The sequence below is a fragment of the Mesitornis unicolor genome, unplaced genomic scaffold (genome assembly GCF_000695765.1).
Source record: "Mesitornis unicolor isolate BGI_N332 unplaced genomic scaffold, ASM69576v1 scaffold27785, whole genome shotgun sequence".
NCBI lineage: Eukaryota > Metazoa > Chordata > Aves > Mesitornithiformes > Mesitornithidae > Mesitornis > Mesitornis unicolor.
In genome coordinates, this window is record NW_010183917.1 from 1 (window position 1) to 17390 (window position 17390).

Genomic DNA, 17390 nt, shown 5'->3' on the forward strand with positions numbered 1-17390 from the left:
GTGGGAGACAGTGTCAAAGGCCTTACTAAATACCTTGCATTGTCTTTGCAACTGTTGCAATGATAGTGTGTCTGAGTTTCTTCATGAACGAAAAAAATGAGAAACTTCATAAAATGTTGGATTTAGAATACTTCTCTGACATGAAGGCTTACTTTCTTATTTCTCTTCAATCCCCCGAAGCTTGCAATTATAGTGATTGGAGACTGTTAGTCTGTAATAATAGCTATTTTAATTAATTGAATATCATTAATGTGCCTGTCTTAATTTGAAAATATGTAAATATCCAGCTGAAAAACCTATTTTAGATAAGTGTTTTAAGCTACTTTGGTTACTTACTTACTTTTGTGAAACTTCCTGTATAGTTTCTTTATCCTGTTGAAGGCAGAAATACTTCTACAGAAAGTCGCCTCTTGCTAGTTTCAGAAGATAAATGTGAGTTAATATTTTGGAAGTACATTGTCATTCTTTTGCTCTAATATGATCATTATAGATTTTATTTTTGGTAGGCTTTTATTGGAAAAAAAAACGGGGAAAAAAGTGTGATCTAGTCTAGGTATTCCATATGTCTTTCAAAACATGTATTATTTAATGGGGTTTTTTTTCACTGTTAGCAGAATGGCCAGCTTTGACTGCAGTTATTTGCTTAGTTCATGTTCATCAGTCATCTTCATTTCTAAAAAAGCTAAAATAGCCTTTTATAGCTACCTATATAAATTCAGAGCAGATACTGACTGAGAACTGGATTGTGATTTAACCATGTGACACGTGGGATAAGAATAGGACAGTAATTTCTTGGATTCAGCTACCTTTGCATGTTTGGTCTAATCTAATGGGAGGGGATGAATAGAGATGGACGCTTGGAAAAGGCTGTTTATCACTTCTGCCTTACAGTCTTATTATAGAGTGAAGCAGCTTTTTCCAACTTTTTGGAAAGGCCCATCATCTCTGCTAAACTAGACACCAACCTTTATGTAGGTGGGCAGAGTTAACCTCCTAATACATTCATATAGTTGTGTGAACTCTATCAGAAATATTTATAACGTCTGCTGGGTCAATCTTGCACCTTTTGCACAGTGAAACTACCAGTAACTTTTAGGAATATAGTGTGGGAAAGAACTGTGAGGTGGTATTCGCGCTAGGAAGTGAAACGGGGCTGGGTGCAGATGAGCAGCTGTGTGTGCTCTTTCTTTATAAGCACACTCCTTGGCTTGGTTTGGTACGTTTCGGCCAGCGCTCCTGCTGACAAGGCTGCACTGGCGTGGACAGAGAACCATTTCTACAAGGTGGTGTGGCTGAGGCCACCCTCGGCTCAGGAAAGGAAGAGGGTCCAGGTCTCTGCCTACACACCTGTATTCATATATCACAGATTTCCTCTTAAACTGGATTGAGCTTCCCTGGCCTGAATATGTTCTTATAGCATTATAGGAGGTAATAATGTTTAATAAGCTGTATAAAAGCATGTAAAAATATATGGTTGTAATGACTTTTTTAATATGTTTTAAAGATATTGAACAATTTGACATTCATGTTGTTGCAGAAGAAGAACGCAAAGTGGTAAGACTTGAAAATTCTTGGGGTTTGAGGTTTTTTGCTTTAATTGAAAATTTAAACATCTGTAATTTTAGCTAACTGGTTTTGTAGTTTTGTATTTTGGCAACACAAAGTATATTAAAGAAAGTACTGATAGTATGTCAACTTACCACATGTTATGTCAGCTAACCACAAAGCTGATTGAAAACCCTGTATGCAGTTTAATCTCTGAGGAAAGTTACTTATTTTATTGTTTGGTGGTTTTTTTGTTTGCTGAATGCTTCTTAATGTTAGAAGTTGGGAGTAAACATAATGTATATACGTTTTTAAACCATTTAAAATATTTACAGAGCTACCTTCCTATCTTTGCCATTTGGGAGTCTGTGTCCCAGTAAAGGATATATTTGAAAAACAAGCAAACAAACAAAAGACAAAAACTCCAAGTACCATGAATGTTCCAGTTTCCTTTTTTCCTGTTTTTAGCATGAATTTATCTTCAACAAATTTGCTGTGGATGTTTGGCTTAAAAGACATAAACATACAGCTAATTAATAATTAATTAATTAATAATTAATAATTAATAAACATGCGTCTAATCTAGTAAAGCATTGTGTCACAAAAGCCAGTGTTTTGCTTTATAGAGACATACGTAGGCTTGGAAGGAAAAGATGGAGGTCCTGATTTTCAGCCAAACTGAAGCCTTTCGTGTTTTTCTCAAAGTTTATCATTGCTTTTAAAGCAGATGGGGTTTATGTGTTAGAGTATATGCAGTAGTAAAGACAAAGCGTAACCAGGAAAAACAGATAAATCTGATGTCCTCCTAACAAACCAATTTGTTTTGGGTGATGTGAAATCTCCCTACATCTTTCAAGAATGCATTTATACAGTCGCAACAGTTTTCCAGCCCTTTCCTTGCTGCCAATAGTCTTCGTCATGTGGCTGAGGCTTTGGACAGAAGTCCCTTTTGTAGCTAACGCATCTTCCTTCTGTAGTTAATGTAGCTGGTTCTGAGCTGACTGTAGTATTTCACTCCTCTTTCCTTCTCTATGATGAAGAGTGCTGTCTGTTTGGGGTTTTTTTGTTGTTGTTGACTTTGAGCAGCCTAAGTGGTGAATTTCTTGCAAGTAAAGAAATCTCAAAGAAAATACTTGATAGTAGGTGTACTCTGAAAACTCTGCTTCTGATCTCTAAACTGAGCACCTCGCACGCATCAAAGGTAGATTTTGTGCAGCCAATAAGTAGCATATTCCCTCCAAGCACCTTGGTATTTGTGCCTCTTCTGTCATTGCTTTTAAGCTCTTTTTAAGTACAGACTGTGCGTAATTGTTAGAGAACTTTATTTGACAACTTCTAATGATCTTTCTTTCCCTTTAGGTGATTCAAAACTCAGGTCAAATTCCAAGATCCAGAGTTGCAGATGATCTCATTTGGGCACAATGGGATATGATGGAACAAAGGCTTTTCTACATTGTTCCAAAGGTGAGATCAAAGTCACTCCAGTGTTTTTGTTCCTGCCTTTCTCATGACAGTAAAATTTTGAGTATGTGTGGCTAAGAAGAGTGAGAGTTTGTTTTTCATTATAGTCTGTCTTGTTTTTGCCTCAAATAACCTAAAGCAGAAGCCTTGCCTCAACTGGTATTTGTGCATAGTAAATTGCAAGAAGGCTGATGGTCTCAGTGCTTTCTATAAAAAGGTTGAGTTTTATAGGCGTGTGTTTGTTTGTTTTTAATTTAAAAAGATCTTTTATTCAAAAGGATCTAAACCTACCAAAAAATGATGTGAGTACAATGCCTCTGTTCTAGAAAATTCACATCTAGAAAGTTTGTAATAGACTTAGTGAGTGAGAGACAGGTTCTTGACTGCTGCAACTCTCTCTTTTTATTTATTTTTTCCTCTTCTGACTGAGGAACTACTTGTACTTGATATATTCTACATAAATGAAAATTGATTTTTCTTAACTCTTCTTAGCAACCAAGGATATATGAGTGCTAGGAAATAAAAGGAAGTGAACTGTGATGGAGAAATGTATTCTGGTTTTGCATGAGATAGCCTTTTAAACTGACCAAAATAAGATACAGTTCCTTTTCTCACATAGCTAGTTATGGAAAACGTTTTTTTAACTTCCTAGAATATGTGTGTGTGTGACATGTAATGCTGTGCTTCAAGTGGGGGCCCACGCAGTTATAGATGATTGACAGATAATGATCTGGGACAGGAAGGAAGCATGTCATAGTGCTATTGTAGGGGGTTATATGTGGTTTTGAAAGTCATCTTTTGTCCGCTAACTTCTGCATATCTGTTAGCAAAGCAGGCTGAGTGTATAGAATGCTGTGGGGTGTCCAGTAACTTGGTCTGTATGATACGCTTTCTATTTTACCAGTTACAAACACATACTTTTAATTCCAGGAATCAAGGAGTACTTTAAAATGTGTCCAGTTTTATCCTGATGAAAATTTTAACTCAATAGTAAGTCATTAGTGTTTTATTATACAATGGTTTTGAGTTGGATGTAATTGTGTTACAGGCACTGGTACAGAGATCTGTTTCGGTGTCTCTTATTACTAGAACTTTTGCAGAGGAAAACTGAGCTTTGTTTTTCCATTTTTTTCCATTATTTTCTTTTCAAGAATATATTCAGTCAGATTCAGCTTGCGCCACCGTAAGGTAACTTCAGTGGAATTGCACAGATACTGACCTAGAAGTAAACAATATTCATGACGTTATACTGATGTTACGCTCAAATATTGAAAAGCAGGGTTATCAAATGCACTAAACAAAGAAGCCACGTACTACTTTTGTGTCGATTTTAAGCAAGACAGGAAAATCTGTTGCAGCCAAGGTACAGAGAACAGAACATAAGAATTACAAGTGTTAAACCTGTAGTTGTTACTAGGCTTTTGTCCCAGAGGCTGAAATTTGCTCTAATATAGGAAGTTAAATATCTCACAATTTATTTTCCTTTTTTTTTTTTTAAATAATCTATTTTGTTTTTTGGAGTTGACTATAAGGATTAGAGGAGGATAATTAAACTTTGTTATAAGGGTGAATCTGGTGAAATATGAGTTTGACACATTTTACTGGGCTGAAATATTAATCCTAGTATACTGACCTCACTAAATGACAAGTTGTTTTTTCACTTTTGGTTAACAGCTGGAATCACACCTGGATATTTCTGTAAATGACACAACATTAAAGTAAGTTTTTGTTATGTTTTATTTTGCTTTCCTCTTTATATATAGAGTAATATTTTACAAACCTAAGTAAAATTTGTCTGATCCACGGTATGTTTGTTTGCAGTTGCCTACGTGGTACTGGAATGTAAGAGTAATATGAACACTGTGTCCAAACCTCCAGTTCCTCTCATTTTCATCAGGGTCAACTGTAAAATGTAATTTATATTACATGACTCCTTTTTGGTGCCATTTTTAAAAATTGTTTGTCTGAAGAGCTAGCTATAGGTTAAACCATCTTTTCTCTGAGTATTCTGTTTAAATTGGTTTGTTTTATTCTTGAGCATGTTGTCGTGCTGATGTCAAAATTCCTGTTAAAGGAAGCTCTCAATTTTTAATTGCTACTACGTGGTTTACTGGGCAGTTAACCAGACCAGTAGCTCCTTTTTATAGCCTGTGAGACATTGGTTGTACTCTTTTCTCCTCCAGCATGCTATTTCCAGGTAACCTGCACTTTCAAAGGCTAAGATTTGTCTGACTTTATCTGTGTCTACCATGCACATGTCTGCAGCTGAGCTTGTCTCCATAAGGCCCCCTTTTAACTGAGAAAGAACTAGTCAGGATGTTCTGACTCTGTCATAATTCATCTCATCCTCATCTATCTTCAGTCAGTTGAATTTATGTTCCAAAAGCGCCTGTTTCTCTTTGTGAATAAAAAGAGATGCCAAAGCTGCTAGATCAGCTATCAGTAATTGAAGGTAGTTGAGTTCTACCCTGATCAAGCTGTGGCTCTCAGGTCTCAGTGCTATGCAGGAGGCTCAGTGTGGTGCTACTGTACGTGCAGGCTGCCCTGAATGGGTAGTGCCTCCTCTTGCAGTTAGCACTGAAAAAATCCAACTCCTGTAAGAGCTTCAGTGCTACTTTTTTTTTCCCAAACAAACAAACAAATAATTGCAGAAGACCTAGGGCAAAATTCCTACAGGATCAAAATCCTTTCTGGAAAAAACCTCAACCAACTAAAAAAAAACAAACCACCAAACCCCAACAACAAAATAGCCAAAGCTGACTGACCACAGTCTTCTGTTGCATGTTCTGCATGGCAAAAATAAGGACATAAAGATTTTGAAGATACATTAAACCATTAAAGCTCAGATAGCACAAGACTGAAAAAAAAGTCATGGTATGACAATTCCATTGTGTTTTCCTTTTTGAGTATTGCTGCTGAAATTAGTGTGCCTAATTGCAGATTAAAATGTAGCTTTACAGGCATAAGAATGGTCGAGTCAGACTGCAAAGCGTTTGAGTTTTCAGGTATGATGATTGTTTGGATTTCCAGTGCTTCTTCAGAACTTGCTTTTGATTCGCGGTATGGGAATGGTTGGATGATGCTGCAGTAAGTGAATACAAAGTTTGCAGGTGTAATCAAAATTGTTGGTTTCTCATAACAGTATGCAGTCTTGGGATTCTTATTTCTAACAGCACTGAGCAGATAGGTTAAAGCCTAATTTAAGTTGCATTAGAAAACGTTTTATTGTAATTTAATTAGTATATTTTGATTACATAGTGACTGTTCTCATGATCTTCCTGTTATGATTAATCACTGTGAATGAAGAAGTGATTTATTTAGTGATCTTTATTTTCTCAGACTTGTGAATTTTGGATATGATTACTGTAAAGACCAAGATGTTGCGTCTAAGTCTTTGAATCTTCAGGTTTTTACAAGTAAAGCAGGTAATGAATAAATACAAGTATTGTCAAAATTATCTCAACTAGTAATTATCATGCAGTGTAATCATAGTTAATTATTAAATTTCTTTGTAAGACATTATATGTATATATTTTTTTGTGTGTGTTAGAGCAATTTAATGTTAAAACTGACCGAAAACACGTTAGAAAGTAATTTAAAGAAGGTTTTGGTTAGCTCTGTTATCTGGATATCTGACACAGTATATAAATGTGTTACAGAGCACACGTGTAAATGGAGCATCTGCAGTACAGATTCTAAAAGCTTAGTGTTGCTGTTAGAATGTGGTACTTGGAAGATCCAAGTATGCACTACTAAACTTGGTATGTGATATTTAAGGATTTAGGATATGTGTGGTTCCTTAAACCTTAAACTTAGACCTAAAATGCTGCTTTAGGATTTAGGAGTCTCCCTAATGCATCCTAATGCATGCCATCAGCTTTTTTGTTTTTTTTTTTTTAAAAAATAAATATTAAAAACTGGTCTCAAGACAGTTTTAGCTGTTTAGCTTTAGCTACAGTTTTAGCTTCTAAATTAGACCATGCCACCAAGCAGAGATGGTATCTGATTAACCTTTGACTAGTCTGCAGAGTTGTGGAGGAGATGTCATGTTGCAGAAATGGCTTTACATCTCACATCTTAAGGTGCGCTGTAAGCACAGGGGCAAATTGCTGAGGTATTTGCCAGTTGTGTTGAAACGACCATTAATTCAAGTCAAGAGACTGAAGGGTGACCTCATTAATGTTTATAAATTTGTAAAGGGCGAGTGTCAGGAGGAAGGAGCCAGGCTCTTCTCACTGATGTCCAGTGATAGAACAAGGGGCAGTGGGTGCAAGCTGGAGCATAGGAGGTTCAATCTGAATTTGAAGAAAAACTTTTTTCACTGTGAGGGAGACAGAGCACTGAACAGGCTGCCCAGAGAGGTTGTGGAGTCTCCTTCTCTGGAGACATTCAAAACTCGCCTGGACGCGTTCCTGTGTGACCTGGTCTGAGTGATCCTGCTCTGGCAGGGGGGTTGGACTGGATGATCTTTTGAGGTCCCTTCCAACTCCTGATATTCTGTGATTCTGTGAAGTGAAATACAGTTTTCTTACACAGTTTATTTCTTACCAAGGCAGACAACATGCTTACAAAGATTAGAGGGAAGGAATTAGAAATAAGAGAGAGCCAAGTTTATATCTACTAAGTGTAGAGTAGGCTACTTTATTAACAATACAGAATATTGTACAAACAGCCTGCCCAATAATGGAAAATGTTATTTTTTTATATATATATATATATGTTTCCTTTTAAACCTGTGCTTCTCTAAGGCTTGTTCAGATTAAAGCACCTCTTTTTAGTTCAGGATGAAATTCAGTTTTCCTTCATCAAGGCTGTTGTTTGATTACCCTGAAGGAAAATGTCCTTTTCCATCTGGCGATGCAGTATTTAAATTCTGTGTGGAACCTTTCATGTACACTTCTTGTGGCAATTAATGTAAAACAGAATTTGACAATTACACTTAATAAATGAGATTATTGTATGTGGCTTTTCTTTGAATGGTGTTTGAAACTGACAGTTACTTTGCATAATCCATTTTGAGTAACTGACAGTTTGGAGCAAATGGTTTTGGCGCCGAGACCGTACCTAGTTGTTGAAGAACACTGTGGGTAATCACCCTAAAGTTCCATTTTGTACCTCTTGTTCGTGGTGATTCAGAAAACTGGACTGCAAGCTCTTTGGGGCACAGACTGTGCCTTCTGCTGAAACTGCAAGTGTGCTTCAGATGTTAATGCTGATATCCCTGTTTGTACATTCGGACATCTCTGGCAAAGAATAATTGGCATAACTTCAAAATGGAATATTCCATGCAATTTCCCATTTAATAAAACTGTTATTGGCTACTGCCAGTCTGAACTCGGAATGAAATCACTCTTCCTTTCTCAAACTTCCGCAGCAGAAGAAAAGTGGCCCTGTTCCTTATACTCGGCACAGACAAAATGCCTCCAGATAAAAACCCCTATGTACTTCTAGATGAGCTGAGATCGAGCAGTTCTAGTCTAGTTAACTTTATATGTCCAAAATTCAATGGACTGTTAAGTTTTCTTGTAGTGCTTTAGTACTTTGCAGTTAAAATTGCTTGGTATTAAAAAAGATGTGGGCAGTAATATTACATAAACCCTGGATTACCGTCACCTAACCGTACCTGCCTAAAAGCTAAACATTTGGACTATTTATAGAGAGAAATAGGCATGTCCAGAGAATAATTGTTTCTATCCATAATACTTCATTTGCTGGATAAGAGTTTAAAGAAGAGATGTTTGGATGGGTCAAGTTAGGTAAGACAAGTCACTCCTAAGTCAGTACAACTAGACAAAATGCCGTGCTGCAGCGTCGTATTTGAATTGTGACACTCAAATACCATGTTGAGGTGTTGATACAGCCACAGGTCTTAAAACTCCTCATTTCTGTTCATGCAGAAGTGTAAGTTAAAGTTCCCTAGGGAAAACTTCATGTCTTCATAGAGGACTCTTGCAGTTTCAGTGGTATGATGTTTATTTATCAAACAGCAGAGTTGTTGTTGTTTAAATAATTCTGCTGAACGTAGGAACTCACTGGTACCCTACATGAGTAGAACTTAATTTTTAAATGCTTCTTTTTTTTCACTTTGTTGTGGTTGAGATCTTTTTACCTTTTGTTTCTGAAAAGATAGGAGTCCATCCAAATGTATCTTCATGTGAGTCTTCTCACCTTGTGACATTTAGCTATAGCTCTTACTGTTTGCAGATGATTTTGAAATGCATAGTATAGAAGACCTGGTTTTGCCTCTGCATAAAACGCTCCCCATACAGGTGCAATAGGATAACATGCTTCCCCTGCATCAGCACACCCCAGCTGTCGTTTGCAGAGAGCACTGGTAAGAGCAGGAAAGGAGTTTGTCTCACGTTTGCAGTCTCTGGCTGCTCTAGTGGTATTGCTGAGACGTTATCAGAGGTAACATTGCTTGGACACTTGCTGATCTGAGACCGACGTGTTTCTATCTGTATTAATGAAGGATCATTTGATATTTTCTGTTGCTCATAGTTCAGTTTGTTAACATTTGGACAGTATGCTAAGAGTTGAGAGAAGGATGTCTCCCCGTAGTGCCCCATAGCCACTGTTTTTGTGATCACTTTGCGTATATATCCACTGACATGTCAATCTGAACAGACTCACTTGCATGTTGCAGTTTAAAGAACAGTGTAAATACACTAGCCTCCAGCATACAAGAAGGAAATTTGCAGTGTTGTAAGGGAGCTGTTGATAATAAAACAGCATTGTGGGTTGCTGGAGCTTTTCCAGCCTTCCCCATGAGTCCTGATGCTGCTGCTTTAAAAATTATTCACACTTTGAAAGATGCCAAATGCTCTGGCAAAATGCCCTATCTGTTGTCTAAATGACTCAAATATCCAAGCAAAACTGTATCAAACAATATTCAATCGGCTAAGAACGAATACTAAAAAAATGCATCTCAAAAGAAAGTATTTACCATCCCCTGACGTGTGAAGTGCTTCAGCCATATCTGTATCACAGCTATGGTACAGCCTTGTGGTCTGAAGTATGAGGCATTTAACCAAGTAAAATACCTTAGTAGCTGGGCTTTTTTTCATACTTGTGCTTTTTCTGTACTGTGTTATTTTCTGTATACCTTGTATACATAAACCTTTATTTTGTGCCTTTTTCTGTATGCCTTGTATATTTAACCCTTTTTTAGTTTCCCCCGAAGAGTATCTGTACTAGTATTACCACTTTTTTCTTTTAAGTTATAAACTTTCAATAAAGGTAGAAGGTGAATGGTCATAGTTGTGGCCCAGTTTTCCCAACTGTATTGGGATAATGTGGTTTGGAAACTATTTCTAAAATGAATGCCAAAGCAGCTTGCCAAAGCATCAGAGTAAGTGGATTAAAGTTTTCATAAGAGTTAGTGGGAGGACTACCATCCAATGGACTCTGGACCATCCAGTCTATCAGTCTGGTTTAGAATTAGGCTGAGAGGGAGGCACATTCCTGCATAGAGTACCTTGGCTGAAATAAGCTTGTGCCAAGTACTGACTTTTCTACTAAAAAAAGGAATTACCAGCTCTTTGGGCTGATTATAATTTCTAGTGTGAGAAAGCTCTAGTAGCATATCACGCTGTTTGCCAATATGAAATTACTTAGAAAGCAAACTAACTATTTTACTGTGTTCTGTGCATATTTGGCAGTCCCTGAACGAAAGATATTTAGAAATTGAGGCAGTCTGTGGAGAGAGGCTTGATCAGTATTCTGGCTGCAAGCGTGATTTCTACTGAGAAGGGCTAAAAATTGCATCTCCTAAAGAGGTGCACTGGCCACGTCAGGACCCAGGTTTCCATTGTGCGATATTGCCTCCTCTCTTCTCTCATTTTGCTGTGTAAATGATGGTTAGAGATATGTGGTACATATTTCTGTAATTTTTACTTTTTTTGGATATTATTTTTAATTTCTGATTTGAAACAGTCTTGCTTTAGTTTTGTGGAGTGTAAAGATGTCTAGGTACTCAGGTGGACAAATAGATTTTCATTTCTTTTTTTTGTCATTTTAGGAGGCTTGTGCATGTGCTGTAATCTAGCGTCTGATATTCCTGATGAAATAACATACTCCATATATTTTTTACATAAAGGTAAGATTAACCTGTTAAGTTATGCTTTATTTTGGAAAATGTCACTTTGCTGAAAGAATCACAGAATGCCTTGCAAACCAAATAACTACCAAAGTCAGCAGACAATAAACTGCTGTGGCTAGTGTTCAAATACAGCCGCAAAGTTGACTTTCCTGCTGTAGACTTCCTGCCTGATGCTGAACAAGTAGCTTCAAACCAGTGGCCTCATGAGTGGCTATTAATTTGGTCCCTTATTTCTAGCCAGACTTTCCGGTGTGCTGAGCACAAACACCAGTGAAATCTGTGGGAGCTTGCAGGTGTGTTGTATTTATGCCATAAGGCATTTATATGAGAAATAGAGCCAGCAGCTCTTAGCTTGAATGTCTGTTTAGAGTTCCAGTTCAACATGTCATCTTCACAGCAAGAGCTGCAGCGCTCACTGACTGTAATAACAGTTGCTATGTGAGTGGTGCTTTAGCTCTTTAAGACTTACTAAGTGCGCAGCAACTCTGCTGGATGAAGTACATTTGTCTGTGCAGACAAGCCCATAAAACAGTCTAAAATATCCCTGTTTGGGGTGTATTGGCACTGCTGAAGTTTCTGGCTGTAAAGTTATACTTGACTTGTAACAGATGGTGTTTACTGTTTGGGTCTTTTAAAAGTAGTATTATTTTTCCCTAGGTTACCACAAAACTTTTACAGTTTCTCTAGAAAGAACAGAATCTCATCAGTTGAAGGAAGTGGCTTTTATGAATCTTGGTAGGTTGCTTGTGTTACTTCCCTGTGTCACTGCCGTTCTCTGTCCCCGGTCGGGAGACAAATGGCTAATCTTTCTCTAGAAGGAAGGGATTTTTTTTCTTGACTTTAAGTAGTGGTGTTATTTTGCTGCCTCTTTTTTTTTCCCCCTTCTATATTTGGCATTTGATAGTGCAATACCTCACTATTAGTAACCAACTTCCTCTGAAATTGCCTTGGAATATGCTCTGGAGATCATCTGTTGGGTTCTTGAGTGTCTCAAGCCTCTTGAATCCTTCCCTGGAAGCCCTAATGTATTGCTATCATTTCCTGTGTTAACAGCAACTTTTAATTAACTCCTTTTATATTTCCTAGATATAATCAATTCCATCAGAGAGAAGTAGGCCAAGATGAGAATCATGTGAAACAGCCTCTTAAAGCAAATAAGTGAACAAGTGCTAAATTGACCACTATTATTTCTTTAAATAGACTATTATGTGGCTGCTTATTTGCCTGGCCAGTTCCTGCATCTTCTGAATATTCAGCATCCTGACCTGCTGTGTCATAGTTTATTTCTGACAGGTATAGTAAGACTCCTGCTCAAAGTATTTTTTTTATTGTAGTGGAAACTTGTTCAAATCTTTTTACATGAAAGTTGTATTTTTCGGTATTTGCTTTATTGCACAGTGTTCTGAAGAAGGAGAGTGATAAAAAAAATAAAAAAGGTATTTTTGCCACTTTCCATTTTAAAGAGGGAATCTGAAGTGACATTTCATACTTCATCTATTACGTACTTCTAGCTTGTTAGGAAATGGAAGAGGACCTTTCAGTGAATTTGAAATTCTTTGCCTTGGTTTAATAGTTTCCCTTCCCCCATTTTTGCACTTGCTTCTCTGTCCTCCACTGTTCTCAAATTTTTCATGGAGATGTAAATTTGATTTTACATTTCCTTCCTCCAATTGAGTTGCTCTAAATGTGTGTGTTTGGAGGGTGTGGGGAGAGGAAATCTGTGTTTCCTTCACCTGATCAGGCTGATGCAATTTGATTTAGTCTCTCATCTGAGAGACACGTTATTTCATTTCCAACAAACATGTCTTTATGGGAAGTGGGTTATTTTTGGAAGTGGGGGGCCTTTGTTTGAAAACAAATCCATTCTTCTGATTGGGTGGAGGGGAGGTAAGTAGTGGGAACCTGTGCATGGGCAGCATCACAGGAAGCCAATACCTGTTGTATATACAGAATGAAACACTTTTCTGCTAGAAGTGAGTGGAAAGCATTGCTTGTGTGGTGGGCCTCATTTCTCTCATGCAAATAGTCTGAAATCCTGCTGTTGTATCTCCACTTCTAGCCTTATGCCCTTCTGTGTTCCATCCTATGTACCCTGATTTGTCCTATGATGGCCTCAAACCTGTACACTTTCTCTGCTTCAGCAGGAGGGAGAGAGCTGAGTATGGTCTGTGCTCCTCATTTACTTCCTTTACCCAGCCAGCACCATTCCTCCTCCTTCTCTTCAGCATAATAGCAGGGCAGACTGTTGCTTACTGCTGGGGACCTGGCAGTCTTAAGAGAAATACTGGTAGCAGCCAAATTTTGTGTTCTTAAACCTTTTTATTCTCAAACCAATGTTCTTCAGGTGTGGGTGCAAGAATTGACATGTTGCAAAACTGCTCCATCCGATCCCCACTCACATCAACAGTCTTGGATTGCCATGTAGGAAGTATGTATGCCATAAGCATCAGTGACAGCACCTTACTACAGTTCCTGCAGAACAGCAAACGAGACAGCGAGAGATTGGCAGCTCTGCATTGTGCTCTGTTGTACTTCCAACACACAGAAGACTTGAAAATGCAGGTGGGAAAAAAAAAACCTCCTCTACGTTTTTTCAGTAACTGATGTCTTGTACAAAGCAGGGTCAGGGCATGAATGATATTGGCCAAAGGAGGAAAGTCCTCATTTGCATGTACCTTTTGGCAGTGCCAAGAGACTCATCAGTTGAGCTGCCCATACTGCTTTATTTGTCAAGGCTGTCCTGAAAACTTCTCTCTCTATATCACTACTTCATGCAAGGTGTTACTCTGAAAACAAAGTTTCTACAGTCTCTTGAAACACATTCTTAAACAGAGATGTGGTGAACTCCTCTGTTCTCATTCTGACAGATTATTTGGTGGATTTCTGAGAACCTGTCAACATGTCACTCTTTTGACCCCATTCAAGAATTTATTATTGGTAGGTATTTCTTTTCCTGCATACTGAATATTCCTGCGTACTCTAGTTGTGATTTAAGAAGAAGCCACAATGTCACAAACTGACTCTCTTCTTTCCAGCGTTTTTGGTTACGATTTGTGTTAACTGACCTGCATTTTGTGGTGGTAGAGACAATATCAGTAGTTTAGAAGATACATAAATCTCTCAAAACCAGATTTGCAGTAGAAATTTTTAAACACATTCTTCTGTCTAGAGGGACAAATAGAATTATTGTTATTTTAGGTCACTGGAGAGCAAATTGTCCATCTGGCTCCTGTCTTGGATATCTAGGATGTAAATAATTGAGATTGGAGTGGAGGAACAAATCTCCTCTAGCCCAGCCCAAACCATTTTTTTCATAAGGATTTGGCATGTCATGATATTCTCTGTTAATAGCTGAATCCTCAGCCTAGGCACTGCATGTCCTGTGCCCTGAGCCTTTGTATAAAGGACCCCTGCAGTGCTGAGCTGTAGCCAAGCAGCTGACCCAGCCCTGCAGCCATCTGGACTTCTCTTCCTCCTTTTGTGCACAGAATGGGATCAGTTCCACCATGGAGGAAGCTGTTTCAGAGACAGCAGCAGGATTTGTCCCTAAAAAATCATTAGATAAGGAACTGTCTGTGAAACCTACTGTTGTTACCTGATAGTTTATACAAATTTGCCTTATAAGTCTTTTTACATTTCATTTAGCCTCCCTGTACTGCAGAATGTGTCCAGAAGCTCACAACCTGGATAAACTTTTGCCCTACACGTCACTGCTTGACTGGACTGGGGTAAGATAACAGTTGGTACTTTTAGTTAATAGCTAGAGGGAGTCAAGTTTTTCTCTGTTAATACAACTTTTAACTTGTACGCTTACCTTTTCATAGCCATTCTCTAAATCCATCTCTATGCTTTTTGCTCATTTTTTTTTGTCAAGTCTTAATCTTAGTGGTGTTTTCCACGAGTCCTATTTTTTGTCAAAAAATAAAAGCATTTATAAAACAAGAACAGCTTGTTACTAAACCTCTCAGTTTTCATAATGAGGTATTAATTTACTACTTATCATATGAAGTCTATAGCGAATACAAAATGTATTTAACTGCAAAATCATGCAGTTTTTTCCAAGAAAAACTATCAGTAGAGTCAAGAATTACGGGTAAGTTTTAGGCAGGACCTTCCAATTAGAGCAAATAGCTTATTTTAATTCATCTGATCTGACACTGTTCTAATATGTTGTCTTTTTTTTAAAATGAGATGAATGAGAGAAACACCTTTTTGGCAAAACTGAATGTGCAGTTTTGGCTAGCTAGCTAGTTTCACAAAGGAAACAAGTAATGCAGATTCACTTAGATAACCAAGCAGGCCCATGTTTTATGCTAAATTATTTATATTCTTATAATTTGTCTGTATTTATAGATTATCCCTCGAGTAACATGTGCAACAGACATTATTTCTCTGCCTGTGTTAGAGGTAAGTTCCCACATAAAAATACATTCATATTTGCAGGTTAAGAGCTTGTTTGGTTTTTTTTTGAGGGAGGGGTGAAATGGTGGTTTGCTAAATACTAATGAAGCAGTGTCTACCCAAAAATAGAGGTGAACAGAAAATTGCCCTGTTTGAAATGTCTTATGCATTAACTAAAATATCAGTTATTTAGATGGATGTTTGCTAATTAAAAATGTATTTTTTGTCCTTTCCTGAGGGGACTTCTTCCATTCAGCAGGGAAGGTCCTCCAAAAATTAATTCTTGTTAGATTTGATTGATACTTCTTCATTTTGTGACTTTGTTAGCTGGGGTTAAACTGAGCACGACAGATGTGTAGGATTTCTACGTATCTGTACGTATTCGCACTTTGAGGGATATTTCATTGCGCTGTCATTGGTACCAGTGGTTCATGACCCTCTCGCTTTGTTTTGTCCGTAGCGTCCTGTGATTGCACTGGTGTCAGGGCTTTGGCTACCTAAATCTAGGCAAATTCCTGCACAGCCTGGAAAAGGCACTGAGCTGCATGGGGAGAGGCCATGCTATTTGGGTAGGAAATTGTACTTTCCATTGAAAACAGGAATCGTTCTTCCCGTCTTCCATTCTACTCCCTCAGCTCCAGTTTAGAGAAATACTTGAAATTTTCCTAGCTGTTCCCCTAAAAAATCTGAAAGAGGCTTTTAACAAGCAGCCTGTTGTGGAGGGCTAATGTGAAGAGTCAGAGCTTGAACCCAACAGTACCAGCAATGCAAGGGATTAGACTCTGAATACATGACAATATTGTTTCATGTAGTGCTCTAAAGAGGTGAGAGTGTTTCCTCTCTAGTGCTTGTAATTGGCTTATAAAGCTTCAGCATTCACAAAATCTTGTAAAATCAGTGAAATTACCCACTGTTCGCTTGGTCAGCAACAGTGCATCACAACTGTGCTGCTACAGCTTCACATGACCGCAGCCCGGGAACTGGGCTTTGCACGCTTTGCTTGGGAAGGCTGCCCTGAGAGCTGAGACACCTGGGAAAATCAGATCTTGAGAAAATTTGTTGCTAGATAATCCCTGTAATTCACTGAGGTCAAAGTTAGCAGGCCTTTAATTTGTCTGAGATTGAACCTCAAGCCCCTGGGGGCAAATGCCTTTAGCAGTTATACTTCCTGATTGTGGAACTCATTTCCTATTTCTATCTGAAACCTAAACAGATTGAAAAGGTCAGAGTTGAGCTAAAGACAAATATTTCCTGCAACTTTTGACTGCAAATTGCTCCAACTCTGGAGTAAGGACAAAGATGGTAATGTACAGGGTAAGGTTTGGCTGCTTTGTACCACTCCAGTGACACAAATCCACCATAGCTCAAATTCAATGGGTCAGTTGGTGCGTGGTGTTGGCATCACAAATCAGTCCCTGGTGATCAATCTCGTCATAAAGTGGTATCGCTTCTGCAAAGATTTTGTGGCATTTCACAGTAACAATGATAAATTGTTGCTTTAAGAAGATTTTTGGAGTTCTGGAGGCCATGAATCATTGAGAGCCTTTGGGAGGGCTGTGTCCATATTTACAAGAAAAATGTGCTATTTGGGTAACAGGTGTACTTTTATCACTAAGTTTCTGTTCAGCAAGAGGTATTGAGAGAGTCTGTGAGAAAGAAGGATCAGTCAGACTCCAGTTGTCAAAAACTACATAAAGACTGCAATTAGTCTGATTTTTTTTATTTTTTTTTTCCTTTCTAAGCACGGAAACTAAACTTGAAGGCGTGCAAATAGGCTTGATGAAGAGGGGAGAAGGAAGGGTCAGGAGGAAGAAGGTTAAGAAAACAGGAGGAGGTTGAAGAGAAGAGTGAAGATGTGTAGTGCACGCAGTCATCAGAGGAA

General features: G+C 38.1%; 1 protein-coding gene across 1 annotated transcript in view; it reads left to right on the plus strand.

Moving 5' to 3' along the window:
- Window positions 1–362: 362 nt before the first annotated feature.
- The window catches only part of GSAP (gamma-secretase activating protein), a gene marked incomplete at its 5' end in the record, with an annotated part of 33911 nt that continues 16883 nt past the window's right edge, over window positions 363–17390 (plus strand). The window contains 13 exons of the mRNA XM_010184306.1: window positions 363–432; window positions 1505–1554; window positions 2905–3009; window positions 3937–3996; window positions 4681–4724; window positions 6346–6431; window positions 11027–11104; window positions 11765–11842; window positions 12308–12400; window positions 13452–13669; window positions 13975–14044; window positions 14753–14835; window positions 15461–15514. Of these exons, the coding sequence (XP_010182608.1) occupies window positions 363–432; window positions 1505–1554; window positions 2905–3009; window positions 3937–3996; window positions 4681–4724; window positions 6346–6431; window positions 11027–11104; window positions 11765–11842; window positions 12308–12400; window positions 13452–13669; window positions 13975–14044; window positions 14753–14835; window positions 15461–15514 (1089 nt within the window). The remainder of the gene's footprint in view (window positions 433–1504; window positions 1555–2904; window positions 3010–3936; window positions 3997–4680; window positions 4725–6345; window positions 6432–11026; window positions 11105–11764; window positions 11843–12307; window positions 12401–13451; window positions 13670–13974; window positions 14045–14752; window positions 14836–15460; window positions 15515–17390) is intronic.